Source organism: Plectropomus leopardus, chromosome 19 (genome assembly GCF_008729295.1).
Source record: "Plectropomus leopardus isolate mb chromosome 19, YSFRI_Pleo_2.0, whole genome shotgun sequence".
Taxonomy (NCBI): Eukaryota; Metazoa; Chordata; class Actinopteri; order Perciformes; family Serranidae; genus Plectropomus; species Plectropomus leopardus.
In genome coordinates this window covers 17,016,329-17,041,490 of record NC_056481.1, presented here as the reverse complement: position 1 = coordinate 17,041,490, position 25,162 = coordinate 17,016,329, and the positions used below count along the sequence as shown (strand labels likewise).

General features: G+C 39.9%; 1 protein-coding gene across 3 annotated transcripts in view; it reads left to right on the top strand.

Annotated features, from left to right (window-relative positions):
- rab11fip3 (RAB11 family interacting protein 3 (class II)) overlaps positions 1-24,795 on the top strand; it is a 42,001-nt gene extending 17,206 nt beyond the window's left edge. For 2 of the 3 annotated variants that reach the window (XM_042507424.1, XM_042507422.1), the window contains exons 3-14: positions 325-401; positions 5,471-5,643; positions 9,370-9,570; positions 12,519-12,656; positions 14,204-14,239; positions 14,399-14,492; positions 14,696-14,940; positions 15,440-15,521; positions 15,627-15,764; positions 17,838-17,993; positions 19,463-19,603; positions 19,701-24,795. In XM_042507424.1, the coding sequence (XP_042363358.1) occupies positions 325-401; positions 5,471-5,643; positions 9,370-9,570; positions 12,519-12,656; positions 14,204-14,239; positions 14,399-14,492; positions 14,696-14,940; positions 15,440-15,521; positions 15,627-15,764; positions 17,838-17,993; positions 19,463-19,603; positions 19,701-19,814 (1,595 nt within the window). In that variant the 3' untranslated portion in view covers positions 19,815-24,795. The remainder of the gene's footprint in view (positions 1-324; positions 402-5,470; positions 5,644-9,369; positions 9,571-12,518; positions 12,657-14,203; positions 14,240-14,398; positions 14,493-14,695; positions 14,941-15,439; positions 15,522-15,626; positions 15,765-17,837; positions 17,994-19,462; positions 19,604-19,700) is intronic. The other variant, XM_042507423.1, reaches the window with a different exon arrangement.
- Positions 24,796-25,162: the final 367 nt, after the last annotated feature.

Below are 25,162 nucleotides of genomic sequence, written 5' to 3'. Positions count from 1 at the left end.
GCACAGTAAATTTACTATTTAACATAGTTTTAACTCACAAAAGAAATGACGCCCAACCCAACTATCCACCCAGGGTAATCAGATATAACTAGCACAATTAAATAAATACCTTATGTTCATTCTACCAACACTTCTTCATCCTATCATGATACATTTTCATAAAGCATGAACTTAAATAACCAGCTGTGTGGCTTTCCTTCTTCATAATACCTGTTTGTTTGCACACAGCGATTGCACTATACACACCAGTCTTGTGTTTGCTGTGTGACTTTATGTGTTTATTCTGCGCACATCAAACCTGCCTTTTTCCTCTCATATCCACAGGTCCAGAGCCGCAGCTCTACAATGTAAACTACAGTCCAGGCGATGGAGCTGTGGGCTGTCCCGAGGAGTACGACGAGGTGAGGCGCCACACAAGAGGCTTAGCCTCTCTCTAGTTGTGTATGTGGTCCAGTTGTGCCTTCAGTTCCCATCAGCGCACACAGCAGCACAGTGTGAAGGTCACAGGCTGAACTCCCCGTGCACTCGCACTCTTCCCACTGTAATTCACAGAGCGGCTTGCAGAGCTATCATTACCACTCTGTGAATGTTCCACAGACTGAACACCCTGGTTTGGCTGACACTAAATAGCATCTGGCTGGCTCGGCCTTTGAGTATTCTTTGACAAATATTGAATTAGCTGGAATGTGCCGGAGTTTTTACATGTGTGTTTTTACAGTTGTGGTTAGCATATCTTGAATTCCTGTCTCCTCTTGTGCGCGGAAATTGTATATTTAACCATTGTTGTTGCTGGCCTCCGCAAAAACTGAAACGTTTCTGCTATTGTGTGCACTTTGAGCATGGCAGGACTTGGGCTGTTGTTTTTGTGGCTGTACATTGCACAGTGTCAGCTCCCTCTCTTGGAATGGTTTAAAAGTGCAGGTCCATGTACCACAGTCAAGAGGCCAAAAAAGATCCCACTGCTTAAGTCAATTTCATGGGATTCATGAGTTGATCAATTTATGATAAAATCAGGCATCCTTTTGAAATACTTTGGTAGAACAAAACTAGCCCTGTGGATGTTAATTGAGACTTGTAAATCTAATACAAGAGACACTAACTCAATTCCTGATCTGTTGTACGGTCTCATTGAATTTAATGACGACTCCAAGGCTCCAGAACACAGGGAAGGTTTTGCTACAAGTTGTTTGAAATAGAAAATAGAGACTTTTCATATATTACAGTGGATAGAGTACCACCGAGTTGCAGGTGAAATAAAGGTAATTGGAGTAACAGTAATTGTTAAATAGCTGGTATATTAAAGATATAATATGTAACATTTACCAATTAAAATGGCTAAACTGACTAGACGATCGTTATGTATATTTTTTTGCGTTGTGTACTGTCGTTGTTTCTTAAGTAGCAATGATGTGCAGACGATAAAGAAACCTCCGCTGACACTGACTTGGTTGCATAAGAATCAATTTATTACAACAAAGTTCAGCATCCACCAGGCACCATGGTCTGCCTGGGAGAGGATTCAGGACCAATGTGAATCTCTCTATCTTACAGCTCATGCATGTGTCTTATATAGGTACAAGCATCTACACATCTATCAGTAAACATTCCTTCAACTATTGTGTTCAATCACACAAACCCCAAGGGGACACATTCCCTCCATACTCCAGACATCAGACCCCAAGGCCTAACCATCCCTTAACCTCTGATCTCAAGATAAGACCCATATAAACAGAGCATAATACACCTCAGTACTTTAATGATTTCAAATGTCAAACATGAATCCCCTCTAGTTGCTCTTAAACTTGTGGGGAAGAACAGGAAATAGTTTGAAGAAGGAAGCATACAGTATCTCAGAATTATACGTACTAAATAACAGTAATACAGCATTTTTTTTCTTTCACGCAGCATATTTTTTCATTAATTGCATGCAATTTTGCAACACAGTAATTGCATAAAGATCTAATCTATTGATTTGATATTTCAGTATGGATTCAGCCTACTGAGAAATGCTACTATTTTAAGTGGATTATGCCAGCCTTCACTGCTAATGTGTGATGCAGCGTTACACCCAGAAGATGATTTTTAGTATGAAAGTTTTGACTATGGAAAACAGCACTTGGTTACTCGATGATTGGATTTTGCACTTAACGTTAGCGCTAGTTAGCTTTGTTAATATCAATAGTGAGTTAGTAAGTTGTCGTTACATTAGCCAACGTTACTATCTTATTAGAATGAAGTGATATAACATGAATAAAACTGATTAAACGTAATGTGAATTGAAGTTAAATACCTCCTCTCTCTCATGAACATGATTTCTGCATGAGTTGTGCCAGATGGATTTTCATCTGCAATAGAGAACCCCAAGTCGTAAAATCCAGAAATCCCTTAGCATTTCAGCACCTCCTGTTCCCTCATCTTAAAGTCAATGGTTTTTTTAATGGGTTTTTGGTAAAATGCCTGAAATAAAGTCTGTGGTTGAAAAAAATTAAAGAGACTTTCATGTTTTGTTCTACAACATAAAATATGTCAGTAAATACCCCACCCATGAACTTTGAAGCTTTTATTAAAAAAGTTAGCTTCTAACAAGTAGCTAAATGAGATTACAGGACGCCATCATGCTTAACCGCACCGTGCACAGCTTTATAGCCTCGTAGTGGTGGCAACGCGACAGCAGTGCAGTTTGTTTATAGACATTAGCTTTTTACCTCTGGCAGTTACATTTAGGTTTCAAAAATCCTGAACGTGGTGTTCATTTGCGAGGATTATCTTGTTGAACAAAATGTGTATCATAAACATTTGTTTACCACAGATCTTATTTTCAATGATCCAAAATCCAACAGAAAAATCCCACAGGCTTTTTGATGAGGGAACCAGGGCGACGTTAGCTTCGCGTTTGGCCGACAGAAAAATGTCACCCTCGGGGCACTCTATGGTGGTTGTTTTAACAATGAAAACAACAACTCCCATGATCCCATGCTTCTTCACGTCATCATCAAAGTCCATTTTTGTCATTTTTTTAAAAGAGGGAACCCTTGGAGGAGTGAAATATTGCACATCTAATTTGAATGTGTCCATATTAGTAAACTGAAAAATAGTTCTTCCTCTCCTGTATTTTAATAGTTCCTGAACGTTTTGTCCGTCAAGGCTTATTTTTTCATTTGACGTCTAGTTGCTAATTTTATGTTTAGTTATAAATGATCACTCACTAAACTGCTGAACTTATTTTTTTTAATGCAAATTTCTACATTATTCAAATATTACAAATGGAACTGAAAGTGGCCTCTCACAATGCGTAAGGGTCAGTGAATTCTGAAGTATTTTTGTATGTTTGCTGGAACCTGTAAGTAGAGTTTTGGGGAAGTTTGTGTTTATGCTTGAAGTAGACGCCACACCTGTGTCCATGGCCTTGTTTTTCCCTCAACTTTCTGGCAGAGAAGGGTTCCTCTCTCTCAATGGCCGCGTTGTTCTCGCCCTGTTTGCTTTCAAAACAGGCAAGGTGAGGCTGTTCAGCTGAGGCCTGGCATAAGAGAAAAGCAACGCCCCATCCACCCCGCTTTTTTCCTTTACGAAATATTTTCTGCCGTCGCTAACTTTCACATTTCCATCTCACATTTTGATTCTTAAATAGAAACCATATAACTACAACAAGAGTCAACAGTAACACGGGTTATGCAACTTCTCTGCCTTTTACAGTGTTATAGCTTAACAGCGTGCTAGTTTCCAGTTGGCACACAGTCAGACAGTTATGACAGCTTGTTGTGATGGATAGCCCTCATTCACTGCACAGTCTGCAACATGAAGAACACGGTTTAATGATTTACACTGTCACACTGGGCCAGGAAGTGAAGCTCCCAGGAGCCAGGAAAGATTAAACAGTTGTTCAGCTGATGGTGTGGTGTTTTAACTCGGGCCTGTCGGGTCGAAAAGCTGGCTGATTGAGCGTTACAGCTGACTTCTGCTACTCTTTGGACTTTGTCCCTGTCTCCTCCCCTCTGACCACCCAGTGGAGCTGAACGTGGTGTTACAGTATTTTCCTCTTTTTTTTCACTCACTCTGAGAGTGAAGGTGAGGAGGCATTAGTTATTAGCTCTCATGGCAGGCCAGTTTTTCCGTCAGTGAGACCGGGCAGAGAGAATGGTTCTGGGCACGGTGGATAGCCCTCTGGGCCCTGCTTCTCCTGATGCTGCGTTTTTAATGGTACGTTCTGCTTTCCAACATGACTCACCTGTCTTGCCTTCATCATTGCTTCCCAGCTCTGATACCTGATAATGTGTGTCTTTTCAGTGTCTTCAGATCTTTTTTTTTTTTGGCATGGATCAGTGTATGGGTTTTGTATTGAACATTTGGTATTTGTTGCTGGGAGAGTCTAAAGCTTGCTCCTTTTGTTTGAACTTGTTGCTTGGAGGTGTAAATGCAGCAGGTTTTTTTTTTTGCTGGGAACAGCCATCTGAATCACAGCAGACTGTCTCTGAAGTCTGTTTCTGCTCAGTTATTTGTTTGGTAATTGGCGTTGGTACCTGTCTGGCTAAACCTGAAGATTCAAAATAGACCATCTGGGAGATTACTGTTTTTTTTCACACTGTTCAATCACCCCATCACTGCCATTTTACTTAATATAATTTCACATAATCCTGATTATAAATACGTTTGATAACATTTAAAAGCCAGAACCAGAAGATATTGCAATGCATGGTGTCCTGTGTCATTATAATGATGGTAACAGCTTGTTTAGCAATAACTGTCTGTTTCCAAGAGCCATATTATTATTTTATTTGGAAAATACACTTAGGGCTGGGCAAGACATTGATATTATATTGATACCGTGATATGAGACGAGATATTGTCTTAGATTTTTGATATTTTAATATTGTAAAAGTGTAAAAGTGTAAAAACAAAAATATTGTTAAGAGTGTATTTTCTGAACTGACCTGATTGGTCTATTATTTGCCTTTGCCCACTTAGTTCTTATATCCACATTATTGATGATTATTTATCAAAATGTCATTGTGTAAATATTGGGGATGCATAGTAACAATTGCATGTCATTGGTATCGGCTGATATTGGCTTTAAAATGAAATATTGGAGTCAGTCAACATGGTGAATTCAAATGGAAATACATGTAAAAACAAATATAAACTGGAATACAGGCATTCAGTCAGATTCAGGGAAGACAGTTGCTTAATTTTTCCCAAAAAGTGAGTATAACAATACAGGAATTCTTTAATGGCCAAATGAGTTTTTATGTATTGGCATATAGGATATTGTCCGAAAAAATCCCATATCTTGCATCCCTCATAAATATTTATTGATAGCACTAATAGTCATCCCTACAATATTTGGTCAAAAATATTGATGTGATATTTTTTGTTATTGCTAAGCCCTGTGTACACACTATTCATGTTCATGCTCTTATTGTAACCTCAGTGAATTATTGGGATTTATAATCTTGTTCTGTTTTTGTTCCTGCAGCAAAATGAGGTGACAGACAGTGCATACCTGGGCTCCGAGAGCACTTACAGTGAGTGTGAGACCTTTACCGATGAGGACACAGGAGCACTTGTACCTCCAGAGATGCACGAGGATGTGGAGACAGACAGCGGCATCGAGGCCACGTTGCACGACCCTGAAGATGGCGGAAACAGGTCAGTTTAAAATTCACCTTCAGCCATATCCACAATGGCAATTCTGGCTCATACTTCCTGAATACGCCCTCTGCTTGGTGTTTGATGCTGAGAGGGCTAGTCGCAACCCTGAATGACTTCTCTAATACATCATCAGTTGTAATCCACTTGTCACGAGATCAGCGTCATAATGCTGTTTGTAATCGCCGCTGGCTGCTGAAATTACCGTAAATGTGTCACATCTCTTCAGCTGAGGGTTAGCCGTAGAGTTGCCCTGCATTGACCCGTCACACGGATCATGTGGTTTGAAAGTCTTGCCTGCCCAATGCTGGATCACTTGGGTTCTATGTGGGTCACCAGACGGGCAGATTAAACCGAGGCAATAGGCAGCCACCACTTTATTGACTTTACATTCCTCTTGAAACACCAGTTAGTAGAAAGTCATTGAAATATAGAGTATTTTACACATCGTTTTTTTTTTTTTTTTTTTTTTTTTTACTTTCAATTAAGTGTAGCAGCTCCTCTTGTAGTCATACTCCATGCACTGGCAAAGGCATTTTGAGGCAACACTTGACATACTCAGCGAGGACATCGACTGTTGTTTTCTGTACGTCTGAACAGGAAAGCTCGTTTAGAGATAACTTGAAATGTGCACAGTGCGAGCGCCCAAGACCTTGAACATAAAAAAGCCTTTCCACCATTTTTTTCGTCGTTGTGTCTGAGTGGACTGGCTGATAAGAGACTGAGATCCTCTCAGTGAATGACACAAATAGTTCACAATCTTAGTGAATGGAATATTTTTAATTTGATCTTTCAAAAATTGGACAGCCGAATGCGTTCTTGGGAACCACTTGGGTTCTTTCGATAGTTTTGTTATAACGGTTTTCATTTGTCTTTATGGCTAATGATTGCTATGTACTGGAGTTTGATTATTTTATTATTTTATTACTATGAAGGTTGATATAATAATTCTCCCCAGTTATCCCACAGCCCCCCTCAACACCAACACTGCCCGCTCAAAGCAGTCAAAATAATAAAAAGCTATCCTCCATATTGAGTACTACAATTTTCTAAATCTCTTGCACATTGCATGGTATGAGTTTCTCATACCGACACACAGCTGTCAGTCCACCATTAGTCCTTTCAAAATCAGAAAGGGTTGGTATTATTTTGGCTTTGGTATTGGCTCTTTTGTAAAAAATGAGCTCCATTTAATTCTACCATATAGCACAACGTAGCGTAGACGTGAATTGAATTTGATAAACAAAGTCGTGAGTCATTTTTGACCAGCAACACAGTAACAAACTGTCTCTGTGTTTCTGTGATCCACTCTTTGAATCAAGTAGAATGAGTAAGACAGTGTTCCCGCAGTCATAAAATTCCTGGAAGTGTTATGAAATCAGAAAAACTGTTTTGCAGGCCTGGAAATTGTTTTTGAATTAACAAATCAACATGTGTTTTAAAAAATATTATAGGGTAAGTTTTGGATCAGTTTTGGTGTATTTTAAGGGTGCAGATCAAACCCTGATCATGAACACAATTTCTCATTTTAATCAGTAAACGAATATTGCAGCTTTGTCTCCCTTATTGTCAGAGACTGGTGGCTGCTGCGGATGATGTCTGTATGTCTGTGCATTAATGGTTTTTGTTGATGGAGCATTCGAGTAAAGCACGAGAGAGGAAGTGCAGAGAAGTGAGGCTGAGTCTGCTGACTCTGTGACCCGTCTGTCCGGCCTGATGACGGACTGGAGTGGTCTGCCTGACAGGGATGCGTTTGGACTTCCCATTCCATGATTGAGCCTTGAATTCCAGGAAGTGTTGAGTTAGCGCTTTTTTTGGTAGGTGGGAGGGGGTTGTTTTCCTTTTTTTTCCTGTAGTGTGGGCTAATCTCATTCTCTCCCCTCGACTTATTCATACCAATGCCATGCTTACTTGACCTTTATATTCTCTCACTTCAGCAGTCTGTTTATGAAAAATTGGGAGAGTCACCGCCTCCCTGTTAAAGAAGATAAGTTTCCATAAAAAAACATGGGCATGTTATCCAAACTTTTAAGGGTTTTTCCAAGTCCCAAACTATTTGCTACTTAATAGTGATTCAAAACTTCAAAACAAGAAGGTCAGTGAGTTTTTGTCATGTGGCAGCCCTACTAACTCGAGGCATATTCAGGGTAGGAGTATATGTACTGGACCAGGGATTAAGAATCTAACAGGATTAGCCTCCCCCACCCTCCTCTGTCCTACCCGTGTCCCCACACACATTTGGCCCTTGGACGGTCAGCAGGACTGTCTGTTGGCCGTTGCTTAGCCTCAAATCTGATTAACCCACTCGCAGTGCACCCTTTCTGGTACAGCCTCAAGTGTGTTCGGGTGGCACAGACGACGCAGCAATCAGTCATGTGGCACTGATTGGCGGCTCGTTAAAACCACAAACTTGGCTGTTTTCAAAAGCGGACCCTTTTTTGTTTTCTCCAAACTGGAGAGTCGCGGTTTTTGTTTCAAATCAGCGTGAACCTGTGAAACTTCAGAATTCCACTCTGGTTGTCCGGTGTTTTGACTCCAGTTGCTCCACGGCTTTCACGCCAGGGCAGCGGAGGGCGTTTAAAGATGCGTTCTCTCTCTTCGCCGTCCCTCTGCGTGAGGGACCTCAATATGGGGCCAAGTACTAAGAACCCAAGTAAAGGGTAAGTGACTGCAAAATTGGTTGTGTTACTGTTTAACTGTCGAGTCCAATGTTTACACAGGACATTGCTGCACCTGAAGTTGCGTCGTTTTGGTTAAAAGACACCGGAGAGTGTTCAAATTATCGTTTGCATCTGACTTCTTTGGCTTTGTGTGTTTTTTTTTTTTTTTTTATCTTTTCACAACATAAAGGAAGGTGACGTTTTAGCTTTGAGTTGGCCACATGAATGTCATTTGTCTTGTAAACAAGGAAAATGGTCTTTGTCATGGTGTGCTGAGAAGGCAAGCTTTTCTGCTGATTTGGACATCCTTGTTCTGTGTGCTCAAGACATCTCACACATCCTGTTGGGCAACAGGAAAGGCCAGCTTTCCAGCTTTCCAGCTTTCCTGTAAAAAGAATATCAAAGACTTTATTTACCCGAACTTCACAAGTCACAGAAAAAGACTTGCAGGTCTGCACTCATATAACCAGCCTATTATGAAAGCCAAAGTCGCAACCCTCTCTGTCAGCGCATTTAAGAACATCTTGACCCACATCAAACTACCCGAAAGCTCCTCTCACATGTCTCAAGTGTTCCCATCATTGTTTTGCATTACCAGCAAGGCAGGAGACATTTCGTTTCAGCCAAAGCAGACTTTGGGATTAATGTGAATTAACAGATTACCTTTGAAGACAAGTGATCGCCGAACTTGTCCAGATTGCCGCTCTTCCTGGGGGAAGATTAATTGTACTTGTTTGGGATTGACATTTGGCTCTAGTCATTTCCAGGCCTCTCGGTTCAACACACCAGCAACTAGTTATCCAGATACTGTTGCTCAAGTACTAGAATAGCATGTCTATGTTCTTTGAATGAAGTCAAAAGTTTGGCCTTGTTTGGTTTGGCTGAGAGTGCAGTTTTGTAAATGGATGGTTATGTGGCTGTTTATGCCCAGTCCATTTTTATCCTGTGTAAACCTGACACATTTCCCGCTATTTTTAGCTCACACCTAAAATACACAACATTGTTGTCGTATGTACGAGCGAGCACACAAACACTAACAGTAGTCCATTCTTATGTGCCTCCTCAGGTTTTCCCTGAACTCTGAGCTTCATAACCACTCGCTGGTGACGGTCATCGGTGGAGAGGAGGAGCAGTTTGAGGACTTTGGGGAAAGTAACACCTCAGAGTTGCTCCTGGAGAGCAGCGTGGAGGGAACGGAGGGGGAGGGCGACTCACCTCTCGTGCAGCCAGCTGAGCAGATCAATGGCTCCTCACTGCTCTCTCCCAGGTATGCGCTTGTCCTCCCACACACCCGGAGTACCTCTGACAAAGTTTAACCCTCTACATGTCAGTCTTGTATAACGTCATCCTGGATATTATTCAGCTGATGTGAATATTCACCAGACTTTCTTTTTATCAACACTTCCTGATAAGAGGTGTGACAGTTACATTCTCAGCTGCATTGTCCAGGTTTAGAAGCGCCTATTTACGTTCTTCAGAGAAAATGTTTCTCTTTCGACAAAGACACTGAGGTCAAACGTTGATAAGAGCTATCTAGAGACGTCCTTCCTGCCCTTATCTGCCTTTATATGCCTTTTCAAGCGAAGGCCAAGATAAATTAAGTGTTACCAAAGTTCATTCCATCAGTCTCGCTGTTTCATAGTTACTGAAATGGATATTTGGCTTAATCCTAAAACTGTGCTTCCGTTCATTTGTCCTTGTATTGTGGTCTTGAGTTGTCTGAGTAAATATTTTAAGCTCAAGCAGTTAAAGTCTTCAGGGCGGACAAACCTTCAGGGACATACAAAAGGTGAATGTTGTGGTGCATTGAAGAGTATTGTCACGAGTGTGACGAGGGACATCCTGTACAAACCTGACATTTTTAAATATCGAAGCTACCATCAATGGCGGCCACAGTTTTTGTTTTCATTTGAGAAGGTACTACGCAAAACAAAATGGAGAAAAGGACCTGATAGCATAATAATAATAAGAATGGTTTGTTTATTTAACACTTTTTTAAAACACACAGTTACAAAGCGCTTTAAATTTAGTTAAAACGTACAAATGAAGTATACGGACATGCAAAAATCCACACCTATGTAAACATAAATCCATATACAGGGGTGATTTTATTAAAAGGCCAACCTATAGATATGAGTTTCCAGGAGCTGCTTAATAGAAAGGCACAGATTCAGCACTTTTGATTACAAAGGGAAGGTTTTTCCAGAGTTTGGGAGCAACTACTGCAAAAGCTCAGTCACCTATAGATTTAAAATAAGAACGGGGAACAGATAGGAGGTCTTGATCTGATAGTCAAAGTGCCTGAGCAGTAGAATAAGGGCTTAACATCTCTGCTATGTATGCAGGGGCCAGGCCATGCAAGGCCTTGAAAGTGATGAGTAACATTTTAAAATAATTCTGTATTTAAGTGGAAGCCAATAAAGAGAGGCAAGAACTGGGACTGAGGACCAGTTTTGTACCTCCTCTATCAAAATGCAGCCTGGCCGTTCCTTTTTGTACCATTTGGAGACGAGCTCTGGAAGACAAGTAAATACAAGTAAAGAGTGAAATGCAGTCGAGTCTAGTGGAGCTGAACCATGCAGTGAGAACGAGGCTAAACCAGCTTTGACATGGGCTGCAGTAGTACACATACATGTTGACTTAAGCAGTGTGACTTTTCCGAAATAACATGAAAATACAGCCACATTTTTACACATACGCACTCCTCTCTATGACACCATTCATTTATCGTAAAGCCCCTGTTATTGCCTTTTTTCCAGTCGTCTTTTTCCTCCCTCCTTCTCTGTTTTCATCCGAGACTAAAAGCCGGATAATGCTTAATTCCCACTTGTGTGATGTTTCCATGATTTTCCTCGCCAGGAAGCTCATAACAACTAACTGCCTCATTTTTGTATCACATTGACAATACGGAAATAAGCTGGTCTGACTGGATTAAGATGAGATAAGATAAAATAATCCTTTATTAGTCCCACAATGGGGAAATTTGCATTGTTACCGTAGCCAGGTGTGTACAGGATAAGTAAGCAAAAGAGCCATGTAAATAGTAAAATATTGTGAAAAAACACGGTGCCAGATAGTGAAAAACATTAATAGCAATGATAGAGGTACAACTTAACTGTTTACGATTTTTTTAAATCTTGTTTGCTATATATTTTAGATACATCAGAGTCCAAAAGGATTGCTAAAGGATAAAACAAATAAAGGTTGATTATGCATCCTCAAATGATAGTTGAGAGCCAATAAATTAATCAAGAGCCAATAAATTAATCAAATCAGTGAACAAAAAACAGTATGAGGAAGATTACATCGCATACAAGTTGGTGGTGGTTAGGCTAAAAAAAAATCATACCAAAAAAAAAAAAAAACCTGCATCCCACAATCTTCACCCACTCACTGAGAATGCGTCAGTGTTGTTTTGAGCCAATCATGCTCATTGTTGGCGCACGTAGCAGCGCTGCCTACACACACCCCCACATTTATCTATCTACATATCACAGCGCTGTGACTGCACATACACACTGCCAGGTTGCTTCTGTTTTGCACAAAAACGCACATCCCTGTGAGCGTTGTTTAACAAAGTCATCCTTCACACTGTCGGGGAGAAAACGGCTCGGTACAACGGCGCATACGACCATCAAGTGACACTCAAAGTCTGCCACGCCACGTTTTCTGCCTACATAAACAGAAACCTGTGCCAGCGCGTTGCATAATTCAGACCTGACTCTCTCCCTGAATGAGCAATCAGCTGACAGAGGTGATGTGAGGAGAAGGTACACACTCCAAGCAGTGAAATCAACTGTGTGTTTCAGTTGTTCGCTCAGGAGCTCAAGTTGTTTGGATTTATTTAACTTAATTGTAGCCATTCTGTAGGTTTTCTAAGCTCGCGGCAAAGATGCCAAGGTTGAAAAGACAAGAATGTTTGGCAGCAAGGGAAGAAAATCTCATCGGCACTGAAACGAGATCCACACATTCTTTTCTCCGAGAATGTTTTGTCTCCTTACGCCATCCAGAAAACAAATCACAGCCACACTGCCGTCTGTTTCACGTCTCCCTCCCGCTGTCTCGCACTGTACTCTTTGAAACTCTCCTGTGGATTTCACTAACACCCCCTTGCACCCCCCCGAAGAGGTGTTCCTGTCCCACCTCAGTGCACCCCCGTGTTGTCCATCACTCACCACTTCCTCCTCCTCTTCCTCCCTGTTTTCCTCTTTCCAGTGCACCTGCTCCTCTCCCTGACTGCTTTCAGAGCTTCCTCAGGGAGGAGGCGCTGGACTTTTTCTGTAGCCAGTGTCACAAACAAATAAGTCGTCTCGAGGACCTCTCCACTCGTCTCAATTTCCTAGAGATGACTAGGTAACACGTCATTCACCAACCCACTCCGATTACAAGCTGTGTGGATGTGTTTGCAGTGCTGATTAGATGCAGTTACCATGCATGTTCTCATAATGTGTGCATGCTGACAACATGGCGTGTTATTTTACAGATTGCACTCTCACACACGCACATTATATTTTTGTTTTTTCTGTGGGTATGTTTTAAACCCACAGTTTCCAGTGTTTTATTTCTCATTTGCACTCTCTTTTTGTGTGTGAGTTGCAGTGTGTTGATATTTAACATTTAGTGATGGAAAAACTCTCATTGCAGTGGCTATTCTTACCATCTGTACAAATTATGATTTGTCACTCATGCATAACTAACATTTTGCTCATCTGAAAAAAAAAGCTTATTAAATTGAATTTTTAAACATATGAAACAACCACCGCAGGTGTCACAGGTGAGTGATGTCTGTTTCAGTATTTTCTGCTCTCCATGTCATTGTCCTCATGCTTCATTTGAGTTGTCAAGTAAAACTTTCTCAAAGAGTTAGCTTTTATTGGAACAGACTTGCTGATCCAGGATTACTGACCAGTAGCTGTATTACAGAATACTGAAATCCCATGTGATGTGTTAAGCAACTGAATTTGCGACAGGGCATGATTAAGAGCTTTATCATAGCTATTGGGGATTTAGGAATCTATAAAATTCCTATTTTAGATTTCATTGTAAAGCAACTACAAGGAAGTTTCATTTTATGTTGATTTTGGCAGCACCTGTGGAAAAAAGTGGTAGTGTTTTCCAAAATGAGGACTTGTATTTCACCAATGCCTTGTGTTGCAAATATCTTGATAGCGTGTGTATTTGTTTTGCAAGCGAGTAAAAGAAAGAATATAGGAGGATCGGTTGTCAATTCTTTCGGATCCAGCATTTTTTTTTTCTTTTTTTACATTGCTGATTCTGTCTCATTATCAGCAATAACCGCAAAAAACAACTTAAAAATGCAAATTTCTAAAGTAAAACTGCCTCTAACTTCCTTTAAACTGGCTGTCGTACTACAACGAAACTTTGCGTGGGAAAATGCAAACATGGGCTCTTCTGTTGCATGCTGTAAATGTTATCCAATTTTGTGCAGAATTTGACCCGGGGACAGGCATTAAGAATAACTGTTTTAATTGCCAATCTTCTCGCTGATGCTCTCGTTTGCTTATGTGGGTCATATAGATGCATCAGTATTAAATTGGGACTGTTTCATAACCAGTTAAAAACTCCTTATAGCTATTCAAGTTTCTGTAATACTCTCATGAGTCAAAACTGATCCTAGATCAGCACACGTCAGACACATTTGATACAAGCTTCTGTGTTTGCGTTAGATTGCTGTGATGTGTGAATATCTTGTAGCTTTAGTGTAAATATAAATCCAGTGATTTTTTAGTGAAGAACCCACTAAACATGCCCCTTTTTTTCTGTGGGACTCTCTACTAGCAGAGAGAGGGACGGGGGTTGGATTGGGAGATGGTCTGTCTTTCCTTTATCCTTTTTCTCTTCCTGACCATTTTTCCTGTTGTTCTGTGTCCCCCATCCAGCGCTGGCAAGAGACTGTCCAGCAAGAAAGTAGCAAGGTAAGCCAAACACATGCTCTGATTTCAGTATGCGAGGGTTCGTATTTCCAGTATAATTGTAATGGATGGTTATGTTTGGCATACAAAAACAGCAGTTTGTCAAATTTGAACTGCCACTAGGGATTTACGTTTTTTTTTTTTTTTTTCCTCCACGTGCAGACATCTCCTCCAGAACAGCTCGATGACTCTGGACACCATGAGCGACTTGACGCGGGACATCCTGGAGCTCGCCGACAACGACATCACGGACAAGGTGAGAGCTCATCTGTCACGGAAGTCCAGCTGTTAATCTTTTTCAGCCTTGTGGTTACGCACATTCATACCTGTGAGCTGCCACAATTTTCACCTGTGAAAGTAGTCGTTAAAGAAAGAAGGGACATTTCATTTTGGCAGTTAAACAGACAATGCAATACTTTTCAGTGGTGTCTCTGACCTTCAAACATGCACTCTTTTCAGGTGCTCCTCCTCGAGCGTCGGGTGGCGGAGCTGGAAAAGGAGTCGGAGGCATCAGGGGAGCAGCACACGCGGCTGCGCCAAGAGAACCTGCAACTGGTGCACCGGGCCAATGCCTTGGAGGAGCAGCTGAAGGAGCAGGAGCTCCACACTGATGAGCAGCTACAGCAGGAGAGCCGCCGTCACAAGGAGGCTCTGACCAAGCTGGAGAGGGAGAGAGGGCTGGAGCAGGAAAACCTGCAGGCCAGGTACACTGCTGCTTATGTTTCACATATTTTTGGTGGCATCTAATCATTTACTGCAGAACAGCTTGATTTATATTCTATGTAAGATCTGCACACACTACCTTGTTTATTTAACACACTTTTATCCCTGTGTATATTACTTTGATGAGTGAAAAATACCTATAAACAACAACAAAAAATCATCAGCAATTAAGATGTTTTTGTTACTTTGATCATATTTTTACTGGATGTTGACAACAAAATCAGTCAGTAGTCTGCATCCTGCTTGTTTGCTATATTAGATAAAAAAATATATATTAAAAGCAGATTTCTTCATGGTGATGTCAGTGGTTCAGTGTTGTTTGTCAGAGGAATTTTGGCTCTGTGCTGCCACCCTCTGGCACTAGTCTGCCACTGACTGAGCTGTTGTCCTGTTATACAGCATTGTTTACTATCAACAGAGTGTCAGTTTCTACTTTCTGACTGTACCGCAGATCTCTGATGATGTGTGTTTGTTTGTCAGGCTGCAGCAGCTGGACGAGGAGAACAGCGAGCTGAGGTCCTGTGTTCCTTGCCTCAGAGCGAACATCGAGAGGCTAGAGGAGGTGAGAGCAACAGTGCATCATCTCCTGGTTTGTCTTGCCTTCATTTCTCCATTACTCTTCTGTCTTAACACTCTTCTCCATCCTCGTCCTTGTTTTGTTTTCCAGGAGAAGCGGAAGTTGCAGGATGAGACAGAAGTCATGACCGACAGGCTGCAGGAGGAGATGGAGTCCCGCAGAAAGATGGCTGACAAGCTGACCCATGAGCGCCACCAGAACCAGAAGGAGAAGGAGAGCACTCAGGAGGTGGGACTGGTCTCTCTTTGTTCAAAATAAACAATATTACAAAATATAACAATACAGCATCAACATTCCTGATGTGTAGGGGTTGGAGATTTAGCCAAAATCTTCCATTGTGGTATATTTTATATGATGATAATGGTATATATTATGATATATAATTGTTCTGTAAATTCAATTAACGAATTGTTTTAAAAAATTCTTTTTTATTTTAAATTTTAATAAAAAACAACTGCCTCATGTTAGACAACACTTCAGTTAAAGACAAAAATCTCAAAACAGTAAAAGTGAAATTCTTTCAACATGGAAGCTTTAAGGTTCATGAGGACAATAATTGTCCCATTTCAACCTAATATTTCTGTGCACGTTTATGCCTGTATGCTCAAGGACCTCCTATGTCTGCAGTGATCAACCATTTTTGAAAAACCTATTTTTATTGTCTGTATAATATCGTCACTGACTCCTTTAAACCAGCCAGTGGGAACAACAAGTCAGCAACAAAATCATAAAGTTAAAGGTTTTACCACCAATCAGCTGGGCTAACAACAAGCCTGAACTAGTCTGTAGCTGGCCACATTTTGCCCTTTGTAAAAACATCATTTTGAATCAGAGCATCTGCAAATTCATTCCAAAGCTGATATGTTACAATAAAGTGAGGCATTTTAGGATATAAAAAGTCTGCATTTCCCCAGCATCATTACTGTTAGAGAGACAGAAGCAAAAAATAAGTGAGATTCAAATCTTCTTCGTTTGGCAGAGAAGAGGGAGGTAAAGAGGGGTTTTGTCGGACATTGTGTCCGAGGTCTGTTACCTTATAGCGTGTGTACTCTGGATACACCCTGATTACGTAACCTGCATATCGTCTCCCCTTCATTCTGCTGCTGTCCTTCATACACGCTGGACAGACAGCCTGCCCTGCACTCCCTGTTTCCCACCCACATGCCCGTAGAAACACCTGGCAGACATCTGACCTCTTATCTAATTTCAAGTGTTACAGGTTTCTGTTTTTACAACCTCACACTCCTCCTCCACATCTGCACAAATCAGTTTACCTTGCAAAGTAGCTGGATTTGCAATAAGAATCATGAGTCATGCTTAAATCACGAGATCTCACGAGCTGCATAGCCTGCCCCAACAGCTCCTGCATTAGACAGAACATACCGTCATATCGCTGAGCCGTACTGCATGTGCCAAATCATTTTGTGCCCAAAAGGCATCATGTAAGGGCATTAAGAAGGGTTGGGACTTTAAATGCAACAAATTGATATCTTTTTAATTTAATGTGGAGTACAAATACATGCCACACAAAGCTACGTTAATCACATATGAATGTGTGTGTCAATATATTTTTTAAATTAAATTCAAGTGTTTGGTAAATGATTATTTATAGGGCTAAAAATCAACAGCAATTTTGCATTTTATCCTTCAACTTCTGTCAGGATGGTCTTGAAGTGAACCCCAAATTTCATGGAAGGTGGTATTAGCCCTTTGAATCCTGGAGCAACATCACTTCTCTTTTGCTGCTTTCAGACACCTTTCACAATTGTTTAAACCTCTAAACCCTGAGCTAATTGGTAGGGTTTCAAAAACATGGTAAAGCAATATGCAACCTGGGTTTTTTTTTGGAAATGTTCCACCGATTGCAAGGAATTTGTAGAATTTTTTTTTTTAAAATGCTAGGGACAGAATGTATAGGGAAAAAAGGAAAAACTAAAAGTGAAGGAAAAAACTATTTTATAATGATCATAATTGCATATTTAAAACTTTGTTATGAAATTATTAAAAGATTTTAAAAACCTTTTCCAAGCCATTTCCTAATTGTGTGTTTTTTATGTTTTTTTTAACAAATTTTCAGGCTATTTCCTTGTACTTTTAACTAATTTCTTGCCAATTTGGGGGTTATTTTCTTCTTTTGTGGCTCATTGCCTTCTTCCCATGTTTATTTAAAAAAAAATCAAGATATTTTGCTCCGGTTTTAAATGGGTTAAATCTTTAAAAAGTTTTAAATGTAACTTTGAGAACCCTGGAGTTACCCTCTATTACTTTACTGACCAGTGTCCCTTGTTTGTTTGTACTTAGCTCATTGAGGACTTGCGTAAACAGCTCGAACACCTACAGCTCTACAAGCTGGAGGCCGAAGCAAAGAGAGGGCGCACACCTGGCGCCGGGCTGCAGGAGTATCAGACCCGCACACGCGAAGCTGAGCTGGAGCAAGAGATCAAACGACTCAAACAGGTAGCAAGCCCATTCTGAGTGTCCTCACTTTTCTGCCTCTTCACTTATTTATGTCTTGTTCTCTTATTCTGTCGCTCTGTAGCTGTTTTGAAAGGGATGATTGGGCCTTATTTGCCAATATCTTCCTTCTCTTTAATTTGTTCTTCAGAAAAGTCCATGACAGATTCACGCTGTGTTCTTAAACCACAGTAATGTTTGCATATTTGTTTTTTTAATGATGAGCGTGTGTCAGTTAAACTTAATTATCATAGGCAAATGCCCTGCAAATCTCCACAACAGGTCATGAGGCTGCAGTGCCGTGTGCACACACACACAGAGACTGCAGATGAAAAAAAGTTGAGTGAAGTGAAAGTCTGCAGAGGGCGGAGCTCTGCCCTGATGTGGAGGTGCTCCTGCAGAAAGTGAACGCCAAACGAGCTATCATATTTACCGGCAGGAGTTGATATAATATTAAAAAAAATGGATGAGATGCTAAAAATATGAGTTAATTAACCACCAGAACCGCAACCCTCAAACTTTATGCATTACTGTTAACACGACTGTCAGGACTGAGGACAGAGACGAGTGCTGCGGCGCTCTCCAAGGTGTGTGTGTGTGTGTGTGTGTGTGTGTGTGTTTGTGTTTTTTTTTTTTTTTTAGAGAGAGACAGAGAGACGGTGAAGATGGACTTATTAATGAAATATTTGATGAAGTCAGTAATAACTTAATTGTAATGCTGTTTTTTTTCACTTTTTGTGCCTGCCCATACTGCCAGTGATATTTTCTAACATGATTAATCAGTAATTATTATCAATCAGTCAATCAGACTATTTTGCATCTAATTTTTCATACAAGCAAGTGTAACAGTGTTTTATGTATGTGTATGTGTTTTAGTAGCTAAAAGGTAAATAATAGGATAACAGACATATTATAATAGATAAAAACATTAAATATAATAAAATAATATACCATCTAGTAAATGAAACTAAAATGTACAAATAAATAGTCCATAAATAAATAAATAAATAAACAGGTAACGTTCAAATAAAAGCCAAACTTAAAAAGGTAGGTCTTGAGTTTGCTCTTATTAGATGACATGATTCACATTAACTGATGTGAACGCAAGTGTCATGTTTATTTTAAAAGACTGTAATGCATTTCCTTAAATGAAAATAATAAGCGAAAAATACTAAAGATATTATTGGAATATAAATCCTAAAATATTACACAGCTGTAGAATTGAAGACAGCGCAGTAACCCGTTATTCTTCACAGACATGTCAGCACAAAATGTGCACGAGTGCATTTTTGTGTGAGTAGATTCTGTTCGTACTTAAGAACAAATCTTACATGAGAAAACATTTGCGAATGTCAGAATCTATGTAAAAACTACACAAGTGGCGTTTAAGAAGGAACAGTGAGGCCAAGTGATTCTAAAATTCTTCTTGAATTGTTTTTAATGACGTTTTACATTCCACTCGACCTCTCCAGGACAACCGCAGCCTAAAGGAGCAGAACGACGAGCTAAATGGGCAAATTATCAACCTGAGCATCCAGGGAGCCAAGAACTTGATGTCGGCCTCCTTCTCTGACTCCCTGGCAGCTGAGATTAACAATGTCTCTCGTGTGGAGGTGGGTTTGGAAAACAGGAAACAAGTTTAAACATACTGTCTGCGTGTTTTTGTTTTATCACTTCAGTCTCCACTGACTGCTGTTTCTCTGTTTCTAGTTGATGGAGGCTGTCCACAAACAGGAGGAGATCAACTACAGACTCCAGGACTACATTGACAAAATCATCGTGGCCATCATGGAGTGCAATCCCTCCATCTTAGAGGTCAAATAGACGCCACACAGCCAGGCGGCCGCGCACAGTGACTCCTCAGGCTGTCGGAAAATACTGGAGACTTGGCTAAAAGAAAACGACCAGGAGAAGGATGTAAAAATGTTTGGACATCATTTTGGTAGGAGAACAACAACGCACTCAACTTATCCAACTCCTCCCTAAAAAAAGAAGGATTTAAGATTTCTAAGAAGCCCATGGCTGTCAGTGAAAAATAAGCAATTTTCAGTTAGATATCCCTCGAGTCCGTGCTTATTTGTGAGTGAATATGCGTCAGCCCTCCTGAATACACTTGGGTTCTGGTGACCTCCATGTATTTGGCTAGAGGGACCCGAGTCTTCCCCTTGTTGAGAGAGTGAATGTGTAAATGTGTGCGAGTGGTCGGTGTCATAAAGAGTTAGAAAATCGTCCCGTCCCTTTCCCAAAAAAAAACAAAGTGTCAACGTTTAAAACGATCAGACAATTCTACAGAACCGAAAAGGCCTTAAATGAAAGGTGATCCAAGTATTCATAAGTATTCATTAATTAAGCATGCCATACATGCCTCAGTTCAGACAGTGAAGGGTTAACTGGGATGTCGGTGGTATGTGGGCTGTGATCTCCTGAACCAGGCTGAGTCATGTTTTAATCACACGTGAGAAAGCCGTATGAAGCACTGGGCAGGAGATCGGAGCAGCAGTTTCTCCTTTGAATTTGTCTTTCGTGTATTTAAAGGAATATTTCACCCACAAAATGATCTTTTGTGTGTCAGTTACTCACCCTGTGTTTGGCGAAATTTGCAAAGAAGATGTTGTTTTTCTCTCATGCCCCCGCGTGAACGAAGAATCCAAAAATGGAAAGAATTTCTTGATGAATTGAAGTCATAGGGGTCCGTGTTCAACAACAGTAAAACTATATCAAAACATCTGTTTACAAACTCTCACACGACTCGTGCCGTATAATTTAAGTCTGATTTATTCAGTCTTATGCTCATGACTCCAAACAGACAGCCATAACTGATGAGAAACGTATCTGTGCGTCCTCAGTCAGACTCCATTAACACAGACAGTCATTTTGTGTGTTTATTTGTATTTAGTGAATCCAAACTAAGTATTAAAACACCCAAAGTAACACAAACAGATCTCAGCTGCAGTAGATTAGCGGCTCCTGTGTTAAGCCAAGTAGAGCTGTTTTTTGTTAGGGATGCAGGATACAGAATGTTTTCTGTGGGTATCCAATATGTAATAACATTTCGTATCTCATTTAGCCGATACCAGTATATCCACTTTTTTCATTACCTAATTTTAGTGATGAGGAAGTTCTCTTCTGTAGTATAGTTAACATCATAATAAGCATACTCTTATCGTGACGGCCCACCAGAAAATGGAGACATGAAGGATAATGCTTTTTAATATGTGCAAAATAAGAAAAATACTTCGACTTAGGGTTGTTTTGTACATGTTCACTTTGTCAACAATAAAAAAACAACATATATAGGTTTGTGATAGCGGCAGAAATCAGCACGTTGGCAGATTCCGATATTTTATTTCAAAGCCAATATCGGCTGATACCGATGACGTGCTCATATTAACATGCATCCTAGTTTTTTGTCAGCGGAGTCTGGCTATGAAGAGAGTGTAGATAACTTTCCGTTCAGCTCCCTGTTAGAAATGACTGTGTGTTTGGGAAGTACTGAGCATACCTCTGGAGAAATGAGACGTGGATTTTACGGCACAAGTTGTGTGAGTTTGTAAACGGATGTTTTGATGTATTTTTTCATTTTTGTTTAGAGTTTCCGAATGACTTCAATTCATCAAAGTTTTTTTCAGGTTTTGGACTTTTTGTTCACCACCGGGGAAGTTTTCTACATGGATTCAGTGTAACACAGGGTGAGTAACTGATAAATAATAGTTATTTGGGGGGTGAAATATTCCTTCAAAGCTTGCGGTGCTCCCTACCAGTCCCTATAACAGTGTGTTCTGTCCTTTAACCAAGTTAGACTGTCTTTCCAGTGAACTCAAGTGAGGGACATTTCTAGAGGTCGAGGATGAGAAATGCCCTGAGGGTTTATTTTGTGTGTGTGTGAGGTGTTGTTTTTTTGCGTAGTGTTACTTTAAGGTTTTAAAAAAAAAAAAGCTTGGTGACACTAACGAATAATATAAGCTTCAATATCCCAAATGAAGGAAGTGGTTTATAATTTGCTTCATCTCATTTTTTGTTTTACAATGAAACAGGGTCCCGGAGCTCAGGTGGGCTGGAAACCTCAAGTGGAAAACAAAGTACTACATCTCCCATCACTCCCTGGCACAAATAGTAAATGACTCAAACTGATCTCACAAAGTGTCGATTGTAACTGACAAAATATAACCTGCTCATACTGACACATATTTTTTTTTAAATCTCCAGACACTTAAACTAAGCATGAAGGGACACTGATTAGTGATTCTGGGAATTGTAGTCAAGTTTTCTTGTTTTTTTTAGTACAGCCCACCTGACCCCGGTGTTCTCTTGCTGAGTGAAAGTAATGGGGAGCAAGTTTATCCAGGTAACCAACCCTTTTTTTTAATCGATGCACAGGTGATTTATTGTCGGTAAAAATGTTATTGAGACTGAAAAATGACGACATTTGACAAGTTGTATGTGAATAATCAAATGGTTGTACTTTGCACTAAGTTTTGTTTTGATTTCATTATTGTTTTGTTGATAGAAAAAAAAACGTTTATTGTGAAGGGATCAAATCATAAATGAAGATAGTTTTGAACTGGTGTGGGCTGCAGATATCCCTCTCACACTAAAAAAAGAAAATGCATCGCACTGTTTAATATCATAATGAATTGGAAACAGTGAAGAATACCACAAACTACATTTTGCAGCCATGAGTTTAATATTTAGTTATACATTGTATTTTTCCAACCATTGGGAGTTCAGATGAGCTTTTTTTTTTTGCTGGTTGTTGGCTAGTTTTATCGTTTTCCAGACCAGATTTAATACTAAAGAGACGTGGCAGACTTTGGTAGCAATAATGCTTGGAACGAACATTGATGAAGTGCAGTTGAAACCAACCTGCTCTTTATTTCCTCTGCTGAAGCAACATCTGCTTTTTCTGAAGGACTGATTTTGGACTGATGCTTTAACGGTACTGCGCAGCCATCACTTTTGGACTTTGGACTCAGAAACTGGACACAAGATACCTGCTGGACATCTTCACAGATTTCTAGTTGAAGGGTAGTCGGGGGAGTTTGTTTTTGTCTCAACAGCATGGCATTCTGCACCAATATGCGACGAGGAATTCCTATCTGTCACCCCGTTCACATCTGTGTCACTGCTCTCCTTCACCTGCCACTCCATGGAAAAATATGGCCTTGGATGTAAATGACTTGTACATGTAAAGTTTTTTCTACACTCATTCTAGATTCTAGGTATTTTTATAGTCAGAGGAAAACGAACATTTCTTCTTCTTGTCTTATGCTGAGAGACAGCTGCCTGTATTCTTCTCTAGCATGTAGCGTGTACAGTATCTGTTGGGGATTTTTTTTTTCCTTGTTAGAAGTCACATGCAGATATTTATTCATCATTTGACACACTCTGTGATCTGTTCTGCTGAGTATATCTTTGTACATTATTTTGAATACACAGCGGGGGGATTGAAATCACGGCGAATGAATCTGCGGGAGAATTTATTGAGAAGAGAAATTGTCTTTTGAGGTGACTCGCCATTTTGTGTTGGAAAAGCTTGAACGTGACCTGCTCGGAGTGGTCATTTGTCGAGGTCGCGGCACTCTTCTGTTACGCTGACGTTGCCGTGACCTCCTCAGGGTTGTGATTTTTTAGACATAATGGCCGAGTCTGCAGTTTCTACTGTTGTCTTCCCAGATGGAATCAGGTCCTGCATGGAAACCGATTTTTTTAATTGTATATCTCTGATTCAGTGGTTTGACCTATGTTTTGACCGACAAATAATATGCTATAATTTCCATTAGTGGAGCTGTGAGACCTCACAATGTCAACACAAGACACCTAAAACCTCAAGGCTGTGCTGAGTTCAGCTTCCTGCCTTCTAGTGTGACAGGAGGTTTGCCCCCAACAGATTTAATACTCCATTCTTTATCCTAATAAATCCTTTTTTTTTTTTGCATTACAAACAGGAAATGGGATGACACTTGAACACAGCAGGCTACACTTAATTCTCTCCCTGCTTCGTATAAAGTATTTGACAGATAGTTTTGGGACTAACAGGAGCGGCAACAGAATAAGTAGTGAGACCAGAGCTGACAAACATTCCCTTTTAGCAGAGCTGAAGGTGACTGCACTTTAACCACCAAATTTCTCCGTTTTAACGCCTGCTTTCAAAATGACCAAAGACAGATGTTTCAACTTAAGCTGATCCTTCTTATCTATCAGGGTCTGTAACATTTTCCTGCTCTGATAAATCAACAACCTGCCCTGACAGAAAACAAAAAAAAAAACTGGCCTGCTAGTCTAAACACTGTGCCTCTGTGTCTCAAACTTTGCCTCTAAAACTAACCTGACGATGAGCCCTGGGGAAAGCACTGACCACGTGACTGTCAGTTTGTTAAATTATACTGATGACATACCTAAACTGTAAATATGAATTGTCATTTTTGTGAACTTTCTCTCTCTCACACACGCACATACACACACACACACACACACACACACACACTCACTTCCAGTGTCCAAAGAAAGTTTGCTCAAGGCACAAACATCACTACTGTAGTAGTGCATGGCTTGCCATTATGTGACATGGGAAGATTTGAAAAAAAAAAGAGTGAATATTGTAGAAAAGAGAAATTGTAAAAGTTAAATTTATTCCTATTTTCAAAGATAAATGTATAAATTATAACAGTATTGGTTACAGCTGTATATTATTTTTGAAGATCCCCAAATGATCTAATCCTAATTGTTACAGGGGAAATATAATTTCAGTCATTGTAAAAAGAGAAAAAAATAAAGGTAAGAAGTGAAAGTAAGATTAGAAAAATAAATGGAATAAAATGAGCCTGTGTTTGATTGTCTCTTTTTTTGCATGTTTTTTTTTTTTTTTTTACATTGTATGATGCTTACATGCTATTTACATTTAATTTGACAGAAATAAGTAGCTCAAATGTTTGTAATTTCCTAACAAAAATTCTCAAATGGATAACTGAATTGTTTTGAAGTGATAAAGCCCTTCATTACACTATCCATAAATGAGCACAAATTCTATTATACACATTTATGAAACAACCTTTAAAATAACCTACTTTCACACGAAACTCTTAAAAAAATAAAATGAATGAGTAAAAAGCCTTTTCATTTAAAATATCATAATAACCTCCCGATTGCTGTGAAACATCAACAAAGTTCTCTAC